The sequence below is a fragment of the Pocillopora verrucosa genome, chromosome 6 (genome assembly GCF_036669915.1).
Source record: "Pocillopora verrucosa isolate sample1 chromosome 6, ASM3666991v2, whole genome shotgun sequence".
NCBI lineage: Eukaryota > Metazoa > Cnidaria > Anthozoa > Scleractinia > Pocilloporidae > Pocillopora > Pocillopora verrucosa.
This window is the reverse complement of record NC_089317.1, coordinates 23,836,728-23,859,564: the sequence shown is the minus strand read 5'-3', so window position 1 is coordinate 23,859,564 and position 22,837 is coordinate 23,836,728. Positions and strand designations below refer to the sequence as shown.

Here is a 22,837-nt window from a genome sequence, read left to right as displayed (position 1 = left end):
AAGAGCCAGCATTTAGCCTATCAACGATTTACCTGATTTGTTATTCGGTATACATAATTTTTGTATTTATGTGACTTCAGCTCTTATTATTATTGCATTTAACACGTTTTTCTGAAATTGAGTACTTTATCAATTTTTTCTTTTCGCCATTGGGTCCCAGTAACTGTTTTCAGTAACTGGCACCCTTTACCTCATGACTGCAATGGTTCCAATACCTACACGCATACCACCGAAAAAATAACTCGCTCTTTACTACTTATATACTCCTCAAGCAAGCTCAAGTTAACGCTTTCAACAGCGTCTTGTTCTATTATGTCTCCCATATCGAAATTTTAGAGGGGTAACAATGAGCCCGATCACCACAAAAATCCCTTTCCTTCACTAACATGGAGAGATTCCATTACCGTTTACGTGACCGAAGCCATAATTAGATTGTCCCTCATGTAAGAACTGAATTTTTAGGAAAACCATTGTAAGTAAGTGATTATTTAGATTTGATTGATCACATTTATCACAGTTTAGTAATCAATCAAATCGTAAAATGTGCACGTTTGTTGCACATTTCGGGCAATATTTATTTTTTTCTTCGTTTATGATTTTTTTTTGTTATATTTTATAAAGGCTTCAACCATTCTAAAAAAAATATTGGATTTCCCTTGCATAAAAGCAATGAACAGAGCTCGGAGATTGGCGATACACTTGAGAGCACTCAGGGGTTGAACAAACATTTCCAACCACGAAATCAGATTTTAGGCTAGTTCGGGGAAGATTCGTTGTTCAAACTTTGAAATAGATCGAAACAACTTTTGGACAAACCATGCTAAGTTTTATGCAACACAGCAGTAGTTGAAATAACTGAGAAATTTAGGTTGCCTTTAGGTTTGTCGTGTAGAAAGTAAATTCCAAAATTATGTTATCGAACATCCACAAAATTGAGACGATTCGACAGAATAGGTGGTTTGTATCTCAACCAGATTGTCCGTTCGCTTTCTTCTGTAACAATAAAATGTTAACTCACTAACTTCCTGCTTGAGATAAATCACTTGCAACGAATAAAATTAGTTAATGCCACCGTTTACGCGAGCTGAAGGAACCAAACCGCTCGGTGTCACGCACTTCCTGTCTGTTCGCGTGACGTTCTATTTACCGTCATGCATTTTTCTCAGAAACAACGACATTTTCATTTTCACGGTAAACAGCGGTTAACATGGATGAACAGAACGAATTAGAGCGAAGTATTTCAGACGCAATTGATGATGAACCATATCAGAACGCGAGGACAGAATGTCGCAAACGTGTCTTTCTTTTTAATTGCGACAGTACATACAGTTTAGACTCGGTGGAGAAATTGCTTCTTAACATGAAAGGCGATATCAGACAAGAACTCAGCTTCGACATCGTCAAGACAAGTTTTCGCCTTTCTGAAATGTCGCATGTGGCTGAAAAGGCCATTCCTAAACTGCAGATGGATGTTGCCTTTTTTGTGGTTCATGCGAATGAATCTCGTCTTTCCATAAACGAGGAAAATGCTGGAATCGGTTATGCGAAGCTCTATAAAGCCTTACTCCAAGCCACTGGTAATTCAATGACGTATTCTTTTATTTTTTTCAAACAATAGTTCTATTTTGCCAGTAGTGATTGAAAAAATACGTAATGATTTTACGGTCCGAGCCAGAAATGTTTGAGGAAGACATGATATCATTTACTGGTGACGGATGCACGATGAGATTTCTCCTAGAAGCAGTTTTAATTTGTAAACAAAAGACGGCCATTCCATTTCTATTTTAACCTACGTTGGAGTCGGTGGCGTGACTTAAGCGATTGACTCTCAAAAGCTTTTGTTTGTGCAGTCAACGAATGATTAATCGTTCTTTTTTTCCTTTAACCAGACGGAAAGGTTATAGTTGTTATTGGTGGAGACGATCACTACAAAAATCAAGATGAAGAAGAATCATATGTGATATCACGTTGGGTTAAGAGAAAGGTTTCTTCTCAGTTTAAAGATGAGTTTCTTGACGGAAGGAAAAGCTTCATCTTTTCGTGGAACAAGAGTTACCGAAAGATTCACGAGGAAGCGCTATTGCATTATTTTGACCCGAGTAAGAGTGGACAGAAGTTTGAATGGAAGCCAAATGATCGGCCAAGAGTACCTCAGGAAACTCTTCATAAGACACCCGAGACTGAGAAGCTAGAAGCGAAAGAGCATGAGCAATTCACAGATCATCCACATGATCGGCCAAGAGTACCTCAGGAAACTCTTCATAAGACACCCGAGACTGAGAAGCTAGAAGCGAAAGAGCACGAGCAATTCACAGATCATCCACATGATCGGCCCAGAGTGCCTCAGGAAACTCTTCATAAGATACCAGTGAATGAGGAGCCAGACGCGAAAGCGAGTCAGAAATTTACAAATCATCCACATGCAACGGATATAGCACACAGTTCAGTGGAGGAAGAAGTAAACAAACAAACGTCTGTGTCGGAAGCGAGATGTTATGACAAAGGAGATAAATTGAAAGAAGAAGGAAAGAAGGACACAGAGGGTAAAGATCCTAACGGGGATGGACTCTCGGAAGGCTGTACCAGAGAAATCGCTTCGAGGGAGACAACAGAAACAGAAGATGACTATGTAATGGTAAATGAGGATGATCATGCTGGTGAGGAATGAAGTAACTATTTGAGAGTATCGATGTGTTCAATTTTATATTATTGATAGGTTGATTTTATTTTGAGTTGACACAAGTTTTTCTTTACTTTAATGAATACTTCGATGAAATTTCTGTCAGATGTAGTTCGATTTTTCCAGAATTATCGATTTTCAAATGTCTTTATCCTGTGGATAATTTAGTTCGATTAAGAGAGGTGATTTTGCGCTTTTTTTAATTTGATTTCATTAGCTAGTAAAGTATAGAAGACAATGTTCGTTCCGTGGTAATGCGTTAGGGGTCCAGCCCGTGTGAAATATTTCTTCTCGTCCAGAGGATTGATTGAGGTCCTTACATATTTAAAATAGTGTGAACGATATACACAACATCTTCCTTTTCTGAGAGTATTAACTTAGGCGGACGCAAGTTTCGGTTTTTGAATGCTGTCTGAAATAATGTACTTCCTTTCTCAAAAGGACTGTAGTCCATCAGTAAGTTTACATTTGTTACTTAATCCTTACCTCAAGAAAACCAATTTTCTTATCGCATGTTTAGTGAACAAAACACGTTCAAGCGATAGTTTGCTTAACAGATATTTCAAATGTTTCAGGGTTTTCTAAGGGAGGGCAAATGAACGGCAAAACCAAACATGGGACGCTTGTGATGAAAACCAAAGTGCGAAATGGCAGCTTCTCCTTCAGAGACGAGGAGAGGGAAGGGAGCCTGCAGTGGAAACCACCGGATAAATTGTTACCAGATATATCTGAGAAGCTAGAACATGTTGCAGAAGCTGAAGTGGAAATCTACCTTATGGAGGAGACAGGAGCTGTGACCGTTATAACGAGAGAGGTTTCCAACTTGTCGGTCATCTACGCCATGATAAAATATGTTTACGAAAAGTTGACCGGGATGTTTCATCTTGTCTGCCATGCGTTTCTTAAAGGTAACGAGATAGAAAGAGGGCTCGATGAATTCGAGAACTGAAGCGCAAAAGTTAATTCATAATTTGAAACAAGCGAGAAGAACGCATAACCCCCTCCGTCCTCCCTTGTGTAAATAGTGGTATGCCAGAAGCATATATATCTCTAAAATACTTTTCTAGGTTGTCAAATAGTAATCTGGTTGAGGTTAAGGTAACGTAAACTAAACACTTAATTTATTGGGAACATCAAAAGCTAAGGTTTAGCCAGAATAGACCCCTTCGGAAAGTTTTTCTCCAGCTGGAAATTTCTGGCTGCCTGATTACCCTCTCTTGCTTGTGTGGTGTTAATTTAGGTTTAGAATCCAAATGGTTTAGATGGCTTTAGGGACAATGAGCCCGAGCGAAATGACTTTAAACTCATGTCGATGAAATAGGTCACTGTGTTAAACGATAAAAATAGAACTATATTTAATCTGAAATATTGTAAGGGTTTCCATATATTGGTGTTGGGAAAAAGAATGTAAATATTATATTTCTTTCAGCCATTCGATACAAAAATTATAATATGACAGGTTGAATATTTCTTATTCCTTTTGGCGATCTCATCTAAGTACAATTTCTTTCACCTTTTTCTTATTGCGGTTGTGAATTTGGTACTGAAACAGTTGCTCCGTTTCTACGGTGATAAGATCTTGTTGTACTATTTTGTGATAATAAGCTATGTTTTTAATTATGTCAATTTTCTAGTTGTAAATCTCTTTGGTAAAAGTTAACCTCGCACAGGAATTCCTGGAAACTCCTGCTTCTTATGCTATTGATTACTTTCAGACTGGTTTTTTTTTGGTCAAATTCTAAGTCAAATTCACGATTCAGAATATTTCGTAAATTTTAAGTTACCTTCAACACCTCTTCTTAAAAAGGTGACTCTGATTGTAAATAGCTTATGTTTTTTCATCTCCGCACTGAATTTGTAATTATATAACTTATGCGAATAACACATAGTTTTCTTAAGGGCGGTACCTTAAGTACGCCCCTTCTTCTCCGAATTTTCTGTTTACTCTGTTGTTATATAACAATCCTCTACGGCTATTTTCTCGTAAACTATCTTTTCAAGCGTAATTACAATTCTGCCAATAGGTTGATTATAATTTTTATATTATCAATCTTGCCTTCGTTCTGGCCGATCTTAAACGTAAAATTAAGAAATTTAAGGCAGAAGATGATTTTGTGATTCAGTAAACAATACGAAAGTGTATACTTAGTATGCAGGAACTGTCGCACGTACTCTAACGTGATTCGCTGGCTGAAACGGAGCGATCGCGATGTAAGAAGATTGACAGTTTAGAAGTGTCATCTTCGGTGTCACCTTTATAAGCTGGTGCACATCATCTTTCAATCAGCGAATATAGCAAAGTAGAACAATGTGGACTTATGTCGAAAGAAATAAGTTGAACTGTGGTGAATAAGATCAATACTGGGCAAGTTCCCGAGAGTAAGAATTGTACCAGGAGCTCAACCAGGAAAAAAAGAAAGAAAAATTCAACCGAGTGTTAGAGAGTAATTCTTTTAACAACTGTTTTGCTTTTACCTTTAGGTGAGCAAGTACTATGCTTGTTCTGGTTTGACTTAGATTAGAAGCATATTATCATTATCTTTATTCAAGAACAGATTCAAGAAAATTGACCTTTCAGGCCTTTTAACCTAACTTTTTACAGTATTGTTGTACCATTGTTAGTATATATGATTATCGTTGTTACTCCCTAGCATGACTTAAATTGCTTTTGTAAATTCTCCAGTTTTTGTTCATATGTTAAAAATTTAATTTTAATTTATGTGAAACACCTGTTAATTAGGTGGTGTGTCATTTCATTTTGTAATGTCACACCTGAAAAACTTAGCGTGTGACACAATAAAACTTGTATGGTATTGTATGGTCTTAATTTCGTTTAGTTGACTATGTGAGTGTGTTGAGGGGGAAATCTCTATTCTTCTAATGATCCCCCTTATTGGCATTCAATTTCTTGAGTGCTCCCTTTTCTTTCTTTTAGAGACGATCAATCCCTTTCGTTCTCAAAATCCTGCAAGCCCCCCTTCCGTTCTCAAAATTCTGCAACCCCCTTTCCGTTTTCAAAATCCTGTAAACCCCCCTCCCCTCCCCCCCCCCCAAGTCTTTTGCTTCAGTTCTTACCAGATATTCTATTTTCCCTTTCCCGTTTTACTTGCCATTCCACCATTGTCAATTAGAGGCGTCCAGCTTTGGGGAGACCCTGGGCCAATTTTTAACCCGCCTAAATAATAAGTACCAGTGGACTGACCAAGGAAGATTGGGGGCTCTGATGAAAGAATTAAATAAGAAAAGGAGGATTACCACTGTAAGAACCCTCAGAGCAATATGGGACGACATTAATTCAGAATTGCCGCTATCGATTGGTATTAAGATAACCTTGGAAAAAGAGTTCAAACGAATGTAAAATGGAGAGCGGTTTTACCGAACATGATGGGTTAAAGTCTTCTGGGTTTTATTTTGTCCTCGTCGCATAACAAATCAACGTTCAACTGGAAGGAGAGAAAGATCTTACGGTTTTACAGCTTTGGAGTCTACCCGAGAAGTAATTCGTTAAATATATATATTAATATCTTCTATAAGATTGGGAGTAATATTCCCCTTCGGCAGATTCTCATTCGTCTATGGTATTTCACGCCATGTGCATGGGCACTGGTAACTGGCCATGGAATTAATTTCTGACTGAATTTTCTAAAACTTAACCACTGACTTTTTTAAAGCTCTAAAATTCAGAATTCTCTTCCATTTGTAGGTCATTATTTGCTGTGTTAGATTCGACCTGCCAAACTATTTAAGTTTGTAAACAATTGCCGCAGAATGTGAACTTTAAGGTTTGAAATTTTTACAGCTTTAGTTTTGTACAGCCAATCAGATAATTTGAACCATTTTAACGATGATTATGATTGGCTTATTATAGCGTGCTTTAGGAGAGTATAGAGCATGCTGACGACACTGTGGTTCGCTTTAGAATTAAAATTGATTTTGAAAAGTGAAATTAGAATGCGCGGGGAATTGAATGGATTCTTTATTATAAAACAAATAGAGAAAATAAAAATATAGAAGCCTTGACTTTGCTTTGTTCTATTGTAAAGCACTTAGAAGCAGTTAGAGCACTCAAGAAGTGGGGAGAAACACTCGACTACGTCTCGTGTTTCTCCCTACACTTCTTTCATGCTCTAACCGCTTCCTGCGTGCTTTACAACAGAACAGAGCACAATCAAGGCTTCCCTATTTTTTAAATATATAGCCTTGAAGGAGAAACAGGTTCGAATTTTTATCGCAATAAAAGGCTCTGTAACTGCTAACTGTAGTTGTGTGAGATTACATGCCCTCAATACATCAATACAGAGTGAAGTTCAGTAGTTTTTCGGAAATACGTGCATCAATAAATTTCCATTTATCGTCACAGTTTATTATTTTGGTATGTAAACATTTTTCGTTCCGAGACCGAATCAAGTGTCTCTCCCACCCCCTTATCGACCAAGAACATAGGTGACTTCCTGGAACCCTACACATAATTGCAAACCTGAATCCAAATAAAACTTAAAATTTCTTCTGGAATACCATACAACCAATGCTAGGAGATATGTCCCGCCATTTCTTCTATCTCGACAGTGCTAATGGTTGCTATGAGTGAAGTATCTTTAATCAATCCAAAGATTGCTATTTTTCCCATCCCAGCTGAAAATGATGAAGTCAGCATTTAAGCGAGTATGGTGACCTTCCCTTTGGTGAAAATATTTTGATAAACTTTTTCTTTTGCAGAGCAGTTTTAAACAGTTCAATATCATCCAATGAAAATTTCCACACAACAGCTATGTTTATTCCTGCCACAATTTAGAACATAGCCGTTTAATCTAAAAGTAGTCTCATAACAGACATAACATAACATTCAGAGGTTATCTAATGGTACTGCATTTTTTAATTGCAGGTTGTTTAATCCTACTGTTCAATGGACATAAGATACTTCGTTGCTTTCCTTTCGTTTCAAGTGTAAACCAAAACGTTTTTTCCCCATAAAGCTTCGTAATAAAAGAAAAAAAAAAAAATCGAGCGTTATTTAGTGCTTCTGACTGTCCCCTCTTCTCAAAGTCAAATAAATTTTGCCGAGGTCACCGATAGCCTGTGAGTAAATATCTTTCAATCAAGCTGTCTTCTTATCAAAGCGGTTGTTTTGTAACAGTTAGAGGAGAAACTCCCTTACCAAAAAAGAAAAAAAAACCTACACAAAAAAACCCGAGAAATTAAAACTCAGTTAATTAATCATTGAAGCCCGAGCTAGGAGGTACTAAGGCTATTGAAATCGTAAATATGCGGTGATTTCTAATAAATAACTCGGTGAGCGTCCAATTCTTTCGGGGACTGATGTATAGGGAATCTGTATAGGGAATCTGAATTAGCTCTTGCAAAGTTTTGCTATTAAGCGACAGCAGGTGGCGAAAACAAGCAGATTCCTTGATTTAACAGTGTGGTAAAGATCTGAAAATCGAAAGTCAAGAGAGGACACCCTTCCTTGCCACAAAGTCCTTACTGATTTTAATGACAACAACTACAAAAACAACAACACATCCTAAAGCAATCAAAACATCTGCGCCACCAAGGTGTGGGGATAAAAACGTAGCTAACCCCACCGTTCCCTTTACTCTTAAACTGCACTGAAAAACTTCCTTCTGACTTGTCTGCTTTTACATTCGAAACTTGTGAGTCAGAAGGCTCCCATGCACCCTGTCGTTTTCTAATGTGCCACTTTTTGTATGAAATCTCGCCATGAACCAAACGCGTCTCCAGGAGTACAATGCCCTCTGGGTAATGAGGATCGCGTCTCACGGCTGCAGCTTTGATAAACAAAGACAGGTCAATAACAACTGAGAATTAAATCAGAAAATATTCCACATTCGAATTAAGGGTTGAATTTCTAAAGAAACTGTGGTGATGCTTCGATGGGAGAGTATAATAGGCTAATTTAGTGTTAAATATATCAACTGAGTTGATAACGTTCATCTGCCACCGTAGAGAGTATCTGATCTGACGTTTCTAGCGTTAGCTCTTAGTCCGAGAGCGAATGGCTAACGCTCAAAACGTCAGCTTTGAAACTCATCGGTGGCCAATTTACGTTATCAACTCAGTTGATAATATTAAACTACCCTGTAGTATTCCACACTCGATATGTTAGAATGGGGTTCAGGAAAACTCGGGAAAATAAAAGTAGTTCCATTCTCAACAGAAAGTTAGCAAACTAACGCTATTACCTCCATAATAAGGTTGATTTTGGGAACGTCTTAACTCACTAGTTTCGTTCATTCCTGTCCTTTCACTTGCTTCATTTCCTTCATAATGATGTTTCTCGCCTACAAATTTCGGCTGCAAGATAAAAGCCCAGTTTTCATTCCACTCATTCAACCATTCATATCATCTCCAGACATTTCCTTTCGACCCGAACATGCATATGAACACAAACATCCACTTTTTCTTTAAACTTTCACCAAATTGAGAAATCTTTTTGTTTGGTTTTTAAGTCGTTTGGCGCTAATTCTGTAAGTGGGTTAACCTTGGTGGGCTAGCCTTGGTAATCTCATACCTCAACGGAGGGTTTTTCCTGCCTTGCATTTCCTCTCGGAAAAGGTGTTTCCTTGCTATCTCCAAGCGGTGCCTGCAATATGAATGACCAGATGCCGTGTATATAACATCTCTCTTAGCCTTCTTTCAACTTGCACTCCGCATAATTTAATACATGCATTTTGAAATTTCTGGTGATGCTTGTAAAGTAATTGGCTCTCAGTAATGCAGTATATTCTCGATTCGCACTGTTTTCCTCTAAAAACATCTCCCCAACCAATGAAAAAGTAACATTAAAACCAAAATAACCAATCAGATGTCATGGCTTTTTTTACGTATAATCGATCAAATTGCAGGAAAACGGAAGACAAAGAGGCCATTGGGTGGAGAATTCCTCTTTTTGCCAAGAATGGATGAATTCTCTTTCTAACAGCATTTGAATAAAGACGATGTAGTCAATAGAATAAAAGAGATGGTTAGTTTTGAGCTCGTTAAAGAAAAAGGGAAAGGTGTTTCATCCTGTCACGAGCTTGGGACAAAGAAAGAAAAAATGAATGATAATGAAGAATTTGTACTGACTTAAGTCCTGTATCAGTTTTGGCGCTTAAAAATTGTAATTTAAAAATAGAATGTAATAAAGTGATGATTGGACTTATGTCGTGTAACTTTGGCCTGAAATTATACTTGTGATTTCAAATCAAACTCGTGCTGCGCGCTAGTTCCGTTTTGCAATCATGCCGATCACGCATATGATTTCAGTTCAACTTGCACTCCACTAAGTTCAATCACCATTATATACCTCTGAGCCTTACTAGCACAAAGCACAATACTATAGCTTTGATAATAGAGAACAATATTGCATGACCAAGAAATTTGTGTTATAATTGTTACTATACCTATCATCCTCGTTACCGTTATCATAATTATTTGTATTTTTTTTTTCACTATTCAGTTTTCTTTCAGGACATTCAAGGACGCTTTTTTGTTTTGACGGCGTTATCAGTGACTTTTTGGTCCAGCGTAAACATTTGCAAACGTAGTTGAAATTTTATATCTCAACTATTCTAGTATAGGAACATCGCACTAATTCATTTCTCACCAACCAAATATCGAGATTATAATATCTGAACAAACCTGGCCTATTTCATTGGTTTCAGAGAGTGTCTAAAACATTTTTCCATAACTCACCATGTCGCTTAATTAAGTCATACCTCGTCGTAGTGAGTTGTTGGTTCTTGTTTTTGTTTCAGTTTTGGTTGGTATTGGAACTTTTCCCCATTTTTGCTTGGATCAAAGTAATGCAATAGCGCCTCTTCGTGGATTTTTCTATGAGTCTTATTCCAAGAAAAAATGAAGCTCTTTCTTCCATCGAGATACTCTTCATCAAACTGTGACTCCACTTTCCTTCGTGCCCAGCGTGAGATAACAACCTGTCCTTCCTCGTCTTCATCTTGTTTGTATTCATCGTCGCCACCGATGACGATCAACACCTTGTTGTCTGATAAAAAATGATTCAAAAAAGGATTAGACAACATGAAGCGTGCAATAATTACTTAAGTGCACGATATTTGCAGTTCTTCTCTGTTTTGCAACTATTTTCTTTGCGACACTTGTAAACTAACCTTTTCCTAAAATAAACTAAAAGTTCAAAAGATATATATTCTATCAAATAATCAAATATAGATCTTATATGAAAAAGTACATCTATATTTTTTTCCCTCTTTTTTTCGAAGTTCTGACCGTAAATGAAATTTAGATCCGTCTTTTTTCCGAGAAAAATACCCCTTATATTTTTCTACGTTACTCATTAACTGAATTTTTGTTCGGCCATTCGTGCTTCTTCTAACAATGAGTAATCAAGCTAAATTAATTCCCCCATGACTTCAGTCATTGCTTCCTCTGAACTTAAATTTATCGTTGTTGTATCGAATTGGCAGCATTTAGTAACCAATAGTTAATAGTAATAGATAGTTAAGAAAAAGGAAGCGTTGTTCGCCGACTTGCTATTTGCAATTCATCCGAGTTGTTTACCACAAGCGTGAATATTGCAGTATGTACCAAGCTTTTTCATGCGTGTCTTACATGTATATTTGTTTCCATTTCGCTCCGCCAGTGTGTTGCGCGGTTTTAATAATGTCACAGATTTAACCAATACCCTCTTTTCCCCTGATGACAAATGCGATTCTTTAGCTTCTGTTAGAAATAAACTGAGTCCCGTGCGAATTCCAACTAGAAGATTTATCCATCAGCATTCGCACACCTAGACTACCTACCAGACAAGTTAATTCAAATGTTTTGAATATTATCACATTTCCCATCCTTTGTAAAAGTAAATTTCTCCTTATTTTCAAAAGTATGACCTCGAATGTTGTATCACGAACATGTCATTTCGTTTTCACAGGATAAATTGATCAAATGCCAAAAAAAGACTCTAAATTCTTTAGCTTCTGTTACAAATAAACTGAGTCCCGTACGAATTGCAAGTAGAATCTTTATTCATAAGCATTCGCATACCTAGACTACCTACCAGGCGAGTTGAATCAAATGTTTTGAATATTATCACATTTCCCATCCTTCGTAAAAATAAATTTCTCCTTATTTTAAAAAAATATGACCTCGAATGTTGTATCACGAACATGTCATTTCGTTTTCACAGGATAAATGGATCAAATGCCGAAAAAAACCCCCTAAACCGCTTCCGCCTTATGGTGTGTGACAACAACGGCTCGAAAGAGAAAGTAAAGTATTTGCGCATATTCTCTTTTACCGAATCTCCCGTTCAACACTTAATAACGCGATAAACTGTCTGTTGTTTAGTTCTATGCCATCCATGCCCGTTAAATGAAACAGTTTTTCTCCCTTAACTTACCTGTGGCATCTAACAAAGCTCTGTAGATCTTCGCGTAGCCAATCCCCGCATTATCTTCGTTGATCGAGAGACGCGACTCGTGTGCCTGTACGACAAAAATTGCACAATCCATCTGAATTTGAGGAATTTTGGTCTTACAATAATCAGCCAATTGTTGCAATTCAAAGTTGTGCTTCCCAATCGCGAAGTTGAAGCCATGTTTCTTATTCATTTCCATGAGGAACGCCTCAACCACATCTAGCTTATAGGTGTTATCGCAATTGAAAAGACAAATGGTTTTCTTCGACTTATCCGCCATAATATGACTACTATTTCTTCGCCAAAAGCTCAACTTTATGTTATCAGTGAGTGTCGTTTATCTCAGGGTGATGATTCTATGAATAGCAGATTTCCCAGAAACGGTAATCTTGTGACGTTGTTTTTCATCTGTTTTGTCACGCAATGCAGTCTCAAAAAAAGAAAAGAGTGTTTCACACCGTGATGTGATACTTTCTTACTTCAGCGCACAAAGTGCTCAACCAAACCTTCAACAAGAGAAAAACTCTGCTTCTCGTCTTTCCTTAGTTGTTAAAACGAAAAACGGATTGAGCAAAATTAAACAGTTCCTTTCAGTCTCAAAAGGATAAAGATATACATTGAACCTCGCGATGGACGATAAACAATGATTGTTATGCTTTAAGACATTCTGTTACCCCAACGGGAATTAGCAGCCAACATAACTCCCTCTTTGGCCTTTTCTTCGGTCAATTGAACAATGCATAAATATGTCCTGAACAAAACCTTAGCCCAGGATATGTTCTTATCATGAAACCTCATCTCATTTCAGCATCACTATTCCCATGTAAATATTACACGGCCATGTTGAGACACTATGTTAATAAACAGTTGCTTGGATTTTCAAGGCAAGGATGGGATTGGTGGGAGAAGAGAAATTGCAATGCTAAATCATGTCCATTGTATGTGTAACGTCCATTTTAATCTTCCTTTAGACCTCCATCATTGTTTTATGTTTTTTGAACAACTTGGATAACATAGTCGATGATCATGATGTGAACACCTAATGATAACTTATCACAGGAAAGAAAAAACTGATAAAATATCTAATGTTGAAAACAGTTGGTTAGTAATGATAATAAAAAAAAACTACAACAACAGAAAATTATTTTTTCCCCAAAGGTAAAAATAAAGGCATACTAGCTATAATAGCTACAGTAGAACTTCCTTGAATCAAGTCATAAAGAAATCAGCTGATTGCTTACTTTGACTTCACAAAACAAAAACCGTTTTTTGTAATCCTAATAGAATTGTTTTTTGCCATAACAACTTAAAACTGACAATATTCTCTTGAAAATTACCAATTACACTCGAAATGACATTTTAAATTTTTCAATAAAGTGAAAAAGGTATACTACAGTACTGAAGTCACGAACTAAAATATCAAAGGACAGGCAGCTTAGAGGCCTTACAGCCGATTCTGTCGGAGCTCATCACTGTTTCCATGGCACAATGTGATGAGAAGTATTATTACTCTTTGGATGGGTTGCTAGACCATCCAAGGCTGTCACCTGTAAGCTGAGCAGCAAACTTGAAAGAATAACTTCATGAATTCCCAAAGCCAGTTCATTGTGTTGGTAAATCTGGTTTGTGTTCGCAGGAATACCAAGTTGAGCTAATCTCACCCCATATAACATAATAACCTCGGATGAAAGTAAGCAACAAAAGTGGGAAATAGTCGACAAATCAGATTTTTTGTATATCTGACCAAATCTTTTCTAGGAACCCTCTAAGTTATGATCTGTTTTCTAGGTTTAGCTATCTAGAAGAACGAAAGGTTAATTTTCCTGTGCACTGTTTTTAATGTAGACTTAAATCTGTCTGGGGTTGTGGCAGTTCAAACGAAAAGCTGTTATAATATTTCAACATCTACACAAAATAATATTTAAACTGTTTTAAAAGTACTCTAATACTGTCCCTACTGATCAGGCATTCTCGGTCGGTTATAAACCGGAGCTAACCTCCAAATACAATAAGTACCCAGCATCGCCACACTGAGAAGAATTAAAAAAGCGATCTGTGGTTGCTTCTTACACCGTTCAAACAAGCTCGCCCAAAGACGCGGCTGAACCTTAGAAACAGTGTAAGTGACATTACCGGAACCAAGAGATCTAAATTGCACTTTAGCTTCAGGGACTGTTCCCCAATCTCGTGCTATGTCCAGTATGGTCCTCTCGGACGGTTTCCATTGTTGGTGCCAGATCATAACGTCACCGTCCTTGAAAGAGATCCTACCATAGCGAACCAGAGTTTCTAGCAGGACAGTGCCCTCTGGGTAGTGCAACGGGCCTGAAGGTCCAAATCAAGAAGCAAAGGTTAGTTTAGAGAGGAATGATGTACGAAAGGTTACAACAAGATGGAGGTTAACTGAATTTTAAAACACGGGTCGTTTGTCTTGGTTCAGAAAACATTGTCAACATTTTAAAAGTGGGCGTAAAGTCTGATTTTTCTCATGTTGGCCTCGATTATTTAAAAAATGAGAAGCATTTGAAAGTACTGTGAGCCATTGATGTAATGTTTTACCAGCTTTTCGAATTCTTTTTTCGTATGCCAATTATACGGTAGATTTTACATGTATATAAAATTTCATTTTAAACAAGTGTAAAAACCGTATGAATCGAGCACTTCGATGTTATCATTACGAACACCTGGGTACGCGGAAATTTACGCATAGTTTTACAAAAGTTTCGCCTTCAGCTGTTTCCAAAACTAGCTGCCAATGACTGTCGTAATTTGATTACATTTACTTATTATACCTGGATACGGACCTGATTCTTCCACGTCAACTTTCGTTTCTCCATGCTCTAAAAGCTGATAGGAAAAAATTATTGGATAGGGAAAGCAAATAATCGAGCAAACCAACGAAATGAGAATTCTAAAGAGCGAGTAGTGATAAATGAGGACCTAGATTGCTAGAAGTCTATGACAAGACGAGAGCAACTTTTTGCTGACTTTGATCAGGACCCTATGATTATGGGTGACATTTTGTAATCACTCGATGGTATTAAACGATATTTTTTTGCTGACTGTTTAACCAAGATGTTCTCTTGGTGAATAACTATACCCCTTTCTCATGACACCAAATAATTATTTTATTTATACAAAAAAGCTCATTCAATTTTCTCATACTTCCTGACGAATCGGCTCTGGCTGTGGCACTGGCTTTGGTGGTGGCTTTGGTTTCGGCTGGTATTCAAACTTCTTTCCTGTTTTGCTGGGATCAAAGTAATGCAGCAATGCTTTCTCATGGATTTCCCTGTAATACTTGTCCCAGGAAAAGATGAAGCTCTGTCTTCCGTCAAGATCTTCCTCCCCGAACTGCGAGGCCACTTTTCTACGTGCCCAACGCGAGATCACAAATCTGTCTTCCTCGTCTGTATCTTTGTAGCTGTTGTCTCCACCGATGACTATCAACACCTTGCCACCTTGGATAACAAAATGAATCAATCAATTTGAAAACTGTTATGAGTCAACGATCGATGCTGAGGGTAGAGACCTCTCTCCCAGTTGAACACACACACGCGCAAAAAAATAATTTTATTTAATTTATTGTATCACTGTCATCATTAAAATCACTGAACTAAAAATTGCACGTAATTTTACCGAAAAAGCTACCATCACATCTATCGGATATCCATATCTGAATATAGCAATACCCAATGCTTTTTCTCCTCCTAAGCATGCCTTAACAAATACTTATACAATTTTTTCTCTATTATTTTCAGACATCCAAGTTCCTTCCGAGAAACCGTGAATCATAGAACGGTTTGTGAAAGTGAAACTCGAAGCGAGGTCGGAAGTAACTTCCGCTTTTGGTTAGTCCCAACGTAGACACAACCAAGTGTTTTCCACGAAAGCGAGAGAGTTAATACTGAGCAGCAAGCTTTGAAAGTTAATCGGACCAATGGTTCGCGTCTTTTCTTTCATCAAGAAAATAAAATTGAAAACTCGACTTCCTTAAGAGATAAACGCCAGTTAATGTTTCTCACGAACAAAAATACGAATAATAAATAGAAGCATTACAAATGCCACACAGCCACAATTTTTAGAATCGATGTATCGTTTTTTTATCCGGGACTGAAAAGACATTTAACCTCTTCAGAGAGTATATATCGTCATAAAAAGGAAAAAGTGTATCGTTATCGCTCTGAAAAGATCTGATGCAAAACACTATCTACTCAATCGTTTCGACTCACCAGACGCTCTCTTTAAAGCTCTGTAGAGACTTGCGTAACCAATTCCAGCATTGTCTTCGTTGATCGAGAGCCGTGATTCATGGGCATGGACAGCAAAAACAGCAAAATCCATTTGTAGTCCGGGAATGACTGTCTCGCTTATCTCTGACATTTCACTCAGTCGAAAATTAAGCTTGTGTACAGTAAACCGCATCTTCACGTCGTTTTGCACGGTTAGTAGCAAGGATTCTATTGGATCCAAATTACAAGTACTATCGCAGTTAAAAAGATAGATGTTGGCCGGCTTTCCTTTAGTATCCATGGCACTTTTCTTTGGAATGATTTCACCAACGAACAGGAAAGCAAACCCTTCTTGAACACAGCCGAACAAAGTCTCTTTGATTGTCGTTCCCGGAATACGAATTCTTAGAATGTTGCGTTACTCCCATTTGTAACCGAACCTCTTGATGACGTGTACGGCAACTGCACGTGGACACAACATTTTTCTTTTTATTTTTACTTTTTCAAATCCTCAACTGAAACCAGTAACTAAAAAAAATATGAAAGTTAAATTTTTAGTTTATTTAAATACTTGCAGCTGGAAGGGTAAGAGCGGCTAATTACCCGAGGCGAAGAGTTTCAATTTTTGTCATTTTTCCTCAAACGTCTTCATTAGCTTTCTCGCGAACAAAACAACAAGTTCACTCAAGAATACAGATTTCAGTCACTTGTAACACAATATATCTGTCACCAAATCACCGACAGCTTTCGAAAGAGAGGAAGCTTATTGCAATTAAAAGCTACGATTTCTTCGAAAGATAAGACAATTAATCAAGCGAATATGACCTTTGGTTGAAAATGTCTCGGAAACGGTCGCTCTCTTGTCAGTATCGCATGCATGGACGAGCAAGATAAACAACACGAAATCAGAGCATAACAAATCAGGTCGTGATATCTGAGGTCGATGCTGTCCATCCCGCTCTCTTACTTGGAGGCGTTCAGTTAAGGGGATGATATAAAATGCTAGATTTTTGGACCTTAACTTTACTATCAAACAGACTAGAGACATTTCGACCGCTTAGAGTGTCGACATCACTTTCCATTCCCCCTGGTTTGATTAATTCCTTACTGGGAAAATAGGATTTTGGAACCTTGGACTGAGGTATGCAAACAAATATAGGAATAAAGGGATGAAATCCTAACTGATTTAAACTGTGAAACCACGCAACAGATATTTCCACAAAATATTAAAAATCTGTGTTTCCAAGGCACTCAATCGTTAGGAAATCAGTTAATAAAAATAAAAAAAGAAATAATAAAACAGTTTTGGAAAATGTATCCATCCTACGAGGTTCTTCATCTCATAACTAACTAAATCCAGCTAATTACGATTAAAATCACATACATGAAAAAATTACTTAGGTCTGATTGGTTAAGATAAATGTAGTTTTCAGGTAATTCAATGGGGAAGAGGGTTAATTCAGTGTAATTTTGTATGTCCTTGAAAAAATTGACTCGTGCTTATTTATTCCAAATTGCACTCGAAATCATTTGATTACCTATACTTAAGATGTGAAAATATCGTGGTATATTATTGTTTTGATCGTAGGCGGTTGTTTTGACCGAACGCACAGTGTCACTTGTAGGGTTTGAATAAATTATTTTTGCATTTGATGAGCGCGCTTTGCTTCTGCATAATTATGATAAGCTATCTCGTATTTTTTCATGTATATTATTAATACGCAATCACATGATTTTTCTCGTGCAATTTGGAACAAATAAGCACTGTAAATTTTTTCAAAGACTACAAATTGCACCTGCCCTACGGGCTCGTGCAATTTTGTTAGTGTTTGAAAAAATTTACTCGGGCTTATTTATTTCAAATTGCACTCGAAATCATGTGATTACCTTTACTAAACATAACTAACAGATAAAATAACAATGCAAATTACAAATGAGATGACGAATGAAGGTAAAACTGAGCCGTTAAAAGTGTGAATATAGGTAACAGAACTGTTTAAGCAAAATACATTTTTCACATATTCAGAGACTGTTTCTATTTCTCTTAACGCTCGACAATTATACTATCCTTTCCTAGGCTATCCATTACAGAAACCATGATTTTATTTTTAAATTTTGACGTGATTTGATACCCTGTAAAATTTTAAAACAAATAAAACAGAGATCGCCCATCGCTAATTGCTTTCCGTTGCCTATCTTGAGGTACAGGTAAAGCTCTCGAATATCGAACACAAAAGGAAAAGCAAAGAGCATACACAATCAAACCTAAGTAAAGCTGATATGGCCACGAAATTAAAAAAAAAATATAAAAAGTAGCTGTATTAGAAGGGTGCCCGCTTTGTTTGGGTCATTATGATGACGTTACTTCGAATTTCAAAATGTCCTGTATCTAGAAACAGGCGTACAAATGCATTTATTTTATCATTAATAAGCAGTACCTATTTCCTGCCAAGTGTATGAATAGTTTTCGTTTCTTTTCGAATTTTGTTTTCCTTTAGAATTTTTTTATCTTAATTTGTTACTAATTGCAACAGTGTTAACTTTTGTAAGGCTCAGCTCTGGTAAATAAATCGTTAGTATTTAGCATATAACTGAAAACAGGAGGTTGTTTTACATAATTACGGCAACTCTGAGCTGAGATTTAATGTCCCCTTTTACCGTATTAAAGAGATTGCATATTACAGAGGTTTGTTTTAGAAGAAAGCATGCTAGAATACGATCGGAATATATGAAGCTGTCCACAATGAATAGATGTCTTAAAGAGGAAGTTCGACTGTAGTTTGAACTTGACTTGATGAGTTGCAATAAAATTTGAAATTAGGTTTAATTAGGTTTAATCAGGTTTAACTAGGCCCAAATGTTTATAATTTTTATGGACAGCGATTTTTATCCGTCATTTTTTTCCAAGCCATTCACATACTGCTACTAAAATCCACAGTATGCAAGACCAAATCCAAGCAAGGAAATCCCAGACTAACTTTAAACAACACAGTATGCTCGCCCAACTACAAATACTCTGAGGTCGCACACTGTAAGAGACCCCACCGTTAGCTGAAGCGACAAATCTAACATTTGCAAGAGGTGTAAACATCCAATCTTTCGACAGGTGGTGAACAGTTGTTCCAGACGGCTTCCATATGCGGTCCCAGATCCTCACGTCCTCTTTCTCATACGAGATTCTCCCAAAACGTAGGAGTGTGTCCAGCAGTTCGGTACCTTCGCGAAATTCCGGTCGGGAATCAGTAGGATCTGGCCTGGGCCCTAAGGCTAGATTAAAATAAATTTCTGAATATATAAATAAATAAATAAATAAATAAATAAATAAATAAATATTAATAACCCTTACTGAAGGTTTCAGCCCTCGCCTAATACTGAGAAGGTAAGGTTGAGGTTACGCAATTTGGTGCTTGGGAACTGGGACAAAGGATGAGAGCTTGTGGCTTCTAAAATTAAACTTTTAAAGATTTTGGGAACCCTTTAGGGACTCGAGACTGGTGTAGAGCGTAGAGTTTGTGTCGGAGAGCTCGCAACCATGGTTGACATGCAATGTCACAAGGTATGGAAAGTAAATATTAAAATAAGTAAATATTTAATCTGAACCAAATTATTCGTTTGATAAAGTACACTGCCTCCAAAATGAGTGTTCAGCCTCTGAGAAATGATTTTATCACAAGAAATGGATTCTTCAAGTAAAATAGTTGACTCACATTTTTCTCTTTCTTGGCCTGTGGGCCTTCTTTGGGTTCTTCCTCCTTGAGGAGGTATATCATCACCAGAAATACCGTTCTGCAGGATACATGAAAGAAAGCGTTCAACAAACTTGAATGAGAAGCACAAAGGATTTAGGAGGAACAAGATTAGAGGGAACGAAAGAATGTGAATGAATGAATGAATGAATAAACCACATATGGGACTCCAGATTGGCTTGATAAACAAATACAGGAATCTTGACTCAACATGTTTTAGAGGTCTTAAACGCTTTAACTCGGTATTGCAACATGCCTGTCTACTATTTACATTGAGAACAATGGAAGAGAGGACACCAATGAATAGACTTGATGACTCTAAAATGCAATTCCACAACCCGAATAGTAATTTAAGGAGTAGTAAGCTAATAATTGCTCTCTTCCACCTCTCTAAGTTTTCAATTTGTAAATAATTTAAGGTGGATGCGTTATAAACAAATGTCGAAATAAGGTTATAGGTTACCATCAGAGGGTACAACCATAAACGAACTTCGATCTCATCGTTGTGTGGCACTAGATGCTACCTCTCCTCTTGATATTACATTATGTGTGTCTTGAGCCGGATGCATGCTTGATCATCCTTTAACTCCCAAGATCTCATTAGTTAATCTCCCAACTGTCTGCTATATAGTTCTAGTGATGTTAGTTTGGAGTTTTTGGTATTGGATCTACTAATAATCCCCTAATTAATCTGTTTCTTTATTCTCATCACTTGTCTGCTTAATGTTGTATCGATATTGTAAGGAGAAATTCTGCTTTGGTCACTCATGGGAGTTAAAGGGTTAAACAAATAAAGACAAAAAACGGTCAAACCTTGTCTGGAGAATCATTGACTGGTGGAGGAAAGGTTGTTGGCTTTTGTTTTGGCACATACTGGAACTTTTTTCCTTTCCAACTTGGGTCGAGGTAGTGCTTTAATGCTTCCTCGTGGATTTCTCTGTGACTTTTGTTCCAAGAAAAAATGAAGCTTTTTCTTCCATCGAGATACTCCCTATCAAACTGTGACTCCACTTTCCTTCGTGCCCAGCGTGATATTACAACCTGTTCTTCTTCGTTTTCATCTCTGTATTCATCATCCCCACCAATAATGATCAATACTTTATTTCCTTTAAATACAAGACACTGTATTACACCTTACTATTCTAAACGAGTTATACTGATACTGAAGTGGTAGTGGTTTTCACTGTTGAAGGGCAGTTCACACATTGGTCAAGGTTTGATAATCGTTAATGTCTCACTTTGCACGTGATTGCCCTCTTCGACTGGATCCCACCAACAGAACGTTTGGAAGAAAGGCAGTATTATTTGGGTAAAAATACACAAGGTGGAACATTTGGAAATGACAGTTTTTATACCACGTTACTCAACCAGAAAAATTGTCTGTAAATATTTGACGCTACTGTCTGCAAGCTTACCAGAATTACTAGTATCATGAAAAAATAACTTATTCGTTAAAAAACCAAAACAAATAAAAAAAAAGACAAGTGAATGTGGGTAAGAGACCGAGAGGAAACTCCTTTGGCATATAACGTGTCTCAGCTGGTAGCACGTGAAGTTAAAACATTTCTTCATTTTTTATGAAGATGAAGACGTTTTTCTTCTCTCGAGAATCATTACGGTGAGGCTGAGAGGCTAACGTTGTTAACGTCAGTTACTGTTCATATCAAGGTGAACTCTGATCTGAACTTTGTTATCTCGAGCTTGCACACACTTTCAGAGGAAGTATATGGGACATTTTGCATCTTTCCTTAAGCTAAATGTAGTAACATCAGTTTGACTCAATTGACATAATTTCCCCCAAATGCCAGAGAACAGGACAATTCGGCATTGTATGCAATCGAGAACCATGTTGCTTCTCGGAATAAATGTTCCGCATTATTTTGATTATTTATCGCTGCACAAACATCACTGTACTTATTTCAATGCTTACAGTCGACCTACCAGTCGCTTGCTGCAAAGCGAGAGTGATAACAATGAGAAACTAGCTTTGAAAAGCGAACTTTCATTGTCCAAGTAAAAGTAAAAGTGGAAAAACTCGACCACCTTGAGAGACTGACAGACCATTGTATGTTTGGATTGATTGCTTTGTGTTCCTCTCGGAGTAAAAATACGAACAACAAATTAAGGCATAAGTTTTACGCAACACTAATTCTCAGAATGGTTGGTTTAATCAGGGACATAAAAGACGTTTAAGCCTTTTGACTATGAATCGTCAAAAATTAGGAAATGGTAAGATTTTATGGCTTGACACGATATTGTAGAAAACCCTATGAACTCGATCTTGTTTACTCACCAGTTGCTTTCAGTAAAGCTCTGTAGATCCTTGCGAAACCAATTCCAGCATTGTCTTCGTTGATTGAGAGACGCGATTCTCGGGCATGAACAGCAAAAATAGCATAATCCATCTGCAGTTCAGGAATAATATTCTCGCACATCTCTGACATTTCGCGCAACCGAAAAATGCGCTTGTCTACAGCAAACCGCATCTTCACGTCGTTTTGCACGGCTAGTAACAAGGATTCTATTGGATCCAAACTGCAAGTATTATCGCAGTTAAAAAGATAAATGTTGGTAGAATTTCCTTTCATTTCCATGGTATTTTTCTTTCGTAACAGTTAAAAAGCGAACAGGAAGGGCCATCTGTCTTGAATGCAGCCGAACAAAGTCCATTCGTTTGTCATTCCACGAAAATGATTTCCGAGAATATTGCGTTACCCGGGATTTAACATTAACTTTTTGGTGACGCTTAAGCCAAAGGCATGTAATCCTTTGATGGAACCAGAGA

At 37.3% G+C, this 22,837-nt stretch overlaps 4 protein-coding genes across 8 annotated transcripts; 1 reads left to right on the top strand and 3 right to left on the bottom strand.

The window, feature by feature from the left end:
* The first annotated feature begins 1,179 nt into the window (after nucleotides 1–1,179).
* LOC131783561 (uncharacterized) lies at nucleotides 1,180–5,487 on the top strand. The gene is made up of 3 exons (XM_059100321.2): nucleotides 1,180–1,577; nucleotides 1,890–2,657; nucleotides 3,256–5,487. Exons 1-3 carry the CDS (start codon nucleotides 1,208–1,210, stop codon nucleotides 3,627–3,629), a joined length of 1,512 nt encoding a protein of 503 aa, XP_058956304.2. The 5' UTR covers nucleotides 1,180–1,207; the 3' UTR covers nucleotides 3,630–5,487.
* A 1,962-nt stretch (nucleotides 5,488–7,449) lies between these two features.
* LOC136281518 (uncharacterized) lies at nucleotides 7,450–12,444 on the bottom strand. 4 transcript variants are annotated; one of them, XM_066167933.1, is made up of 5 exons: nucleotides 12,057–12,444; nucleotides 10,399–10,685; nucleotides 9,210–9,281; nucleotides 8,881–8,992; nucleotides 7,450–8,466 (listed from the first exon to the last, which is right to left on the bottom strand). In XM_066167933.1, exons 1-5 carry the CDS (start codon nucleotides 12,352–12,354, stop codon nucleotides 8,168–8,170), a joined length of 1,068 nt encoding a protein of 355 aa, XP_066024030.1. In that variant the 5' UTR covers nucleotides 12,355–12,444; the 3' UTR covers nucleotides 7,450–8,167. The 4 variants fall into 4 exon arrangements, with proteins under 4 accessions (XP_066024030.1, XP_066024031.1, XP_066024032.1 ...); XM_066167934.1 differs by having other exon boundaries at nucleotides 7,450–8,460; XM_066167935.1 differs by having other exon boundaries at nucleotides 8,920–8,992.
* Nucleotides 12,445–13,006: 562 nt separating this feature from the next.
* Nucleotides 13,007–16,726, bottom strand: LOC136281519 (uncharacterized). Of its 2 annotated transcripts, none has more exons than XM_066167937.1 (4): nucleotides 16,307–16,726; nucleotides 15,240–15,535; nucleotides 14,867–14,921; nucleotides 13,007–14,399 (listed from the first exon to the last, which is right to left on the bottom strand). In XM_066167937.1, the coding sequence occupies exons 1-4, from the start codon at nucleotides 16,605–16,607 to the stop codon at nucleotides 14,029–14,031; spliced, it is 1,023 nt and encodes a 340-aa protein (XP_066024034.1). In that variant the 5' UTR covers nucleotides 16,608–16,726; the 3' UTR covers nucleotides 13,007–14,028. The 2 variants fall into 2 exon arrangements, with proteins under 2 accessions (XP_066024034.1, XP_066024035.1); XM_066167938.1 differs by having other exon boundaries at nucleotides 14,879–14,921.
* A 111-nt stretch (nucleotides 16,727–16,837) lies between these two features.
* LOC136281520 (uncharacterized) lies at nucleotides 16,838–22,661 on the bottom strand. The gene is made up of 4 exons (XM_066167939.1): nucleotides 22,346–22,661; nucleotides 20,866–21,158; nucleotides 20,014–20,092; nucleotides 16,838–19,573 (listed from the first exon to the last, which is right to left on the bottom strand). Exons 1-4 carry the CDS (start codon nucleotides 22,644–22,646, stop codon nucleotides 19,200–19,202), a joined length of 1,047 nt encoding a protein of 348 aa, XP_066024036.1. The 5' UTR covers nucleotides 22,647–22,661; the 3' UTR covers nucleotides 16,838–19,199.
* Nucleotides 22,662–22,837: the final 176 nt, after the last annotated feature.

What these genes read in the sequence shown, in the direction of transcription:
- LOC131783561 (XM_059100321.2), top strand. Translation starts at nt 1,208, where the DNA reads ATGGATGAACAGAACGAATTAGAGCGAAGTATTTCAGACGCAATTGAT. An exon ending in AGCCTTACTCCAAGCCACTG is followed by an intron (nt 1,578 to 1,889) that starts GTAATTCAATGA and finishes TCCTTTAACCAG; the next exon opens with ACGGAAAGGTTATAGTTGTT. An exon ending in AAATGAGGATGATCATGCTG is followed by an intron (nt 2,658 to 3,255) that starts GTGAGGAATGAA and finishes CAAATGTTTCAG; the next exon opens with GGTTTTCTAAGGGAGGGCAA.
- LOC136281518 (XM_066167933.1), bottom strand. Translation starts at nt 12,354, where the DNA reads ATGGCGGATAAGTCGAAGAAAACCATTTGTCTTTTCAATTGCGATAAC. An exon ending in AGGAAAAACCCTCCGTTGAG is followed by an intron (nt 8,993 to 9,209) that starts GTATGAGATTAC and finishes TTTATCTTGCAG; the next exon opens with CCGAAATTTGTAGGCGAGAA. An exon ending in AAATCAACCTTATTATGGAG is followed by an intron (nt 8,467 to 8,880) that starts GTAATAGCGTTA and finishes TGTTTATCAAAG; the next exon opens with CTGCAGCCGTGAGACGCGAT.
- LOC136281519 (XM_066167937.1), bottom strand. Translation starts at nt 16,607, where the DNA reads ATGGATACTAAAGGAAAGCCGGCCAACATCTATCTTTTTAACTGCGAT. An exon ending in AGCTTTAAAGAGAGCGTCTG is followed by an intron (nt 15,536 to 16,306) that starts GTGAGTCGAAAC and finishes TTGTTATCCAAG; the next exon opens with GTGGCAAGGTGTTGATAGTC. An exon ending in CAGAGCCGATTCGTCAGGAA is followed by an intron (nt 14,922 to 15,239) that starts GTATGAGAAAAT and finishes TTTTCCTATCAG; the next exon opens with CTTTTAGAGCATGGAGAAAC.
- LOC136281520 (XM_066167939.1), bottom strand. Translation starts at nt 22,646, where the DNA reads ATGGAAATGAAAGGAAATTCTACCAACATTTATCTTTTTAACTGCGAT. An exon ending in AGCTTTACTGAAAGCAACTG is followed by an intron (nt 21,159 to 22,345) that starts GTGAGTAAACAA and finishes TTGTATTTAAAG; the next exon opens with GAAATAAAGTATTGATCATT. An exon ending in TCAATGATTCTCCAGACAAG is followed by an intron (nt 20,093 to 20,865) that starts GTTTGACCGTTT and finishes TGTATCCTGCAG; the next exon opens with AACGGTATTTCTGGTGATGA.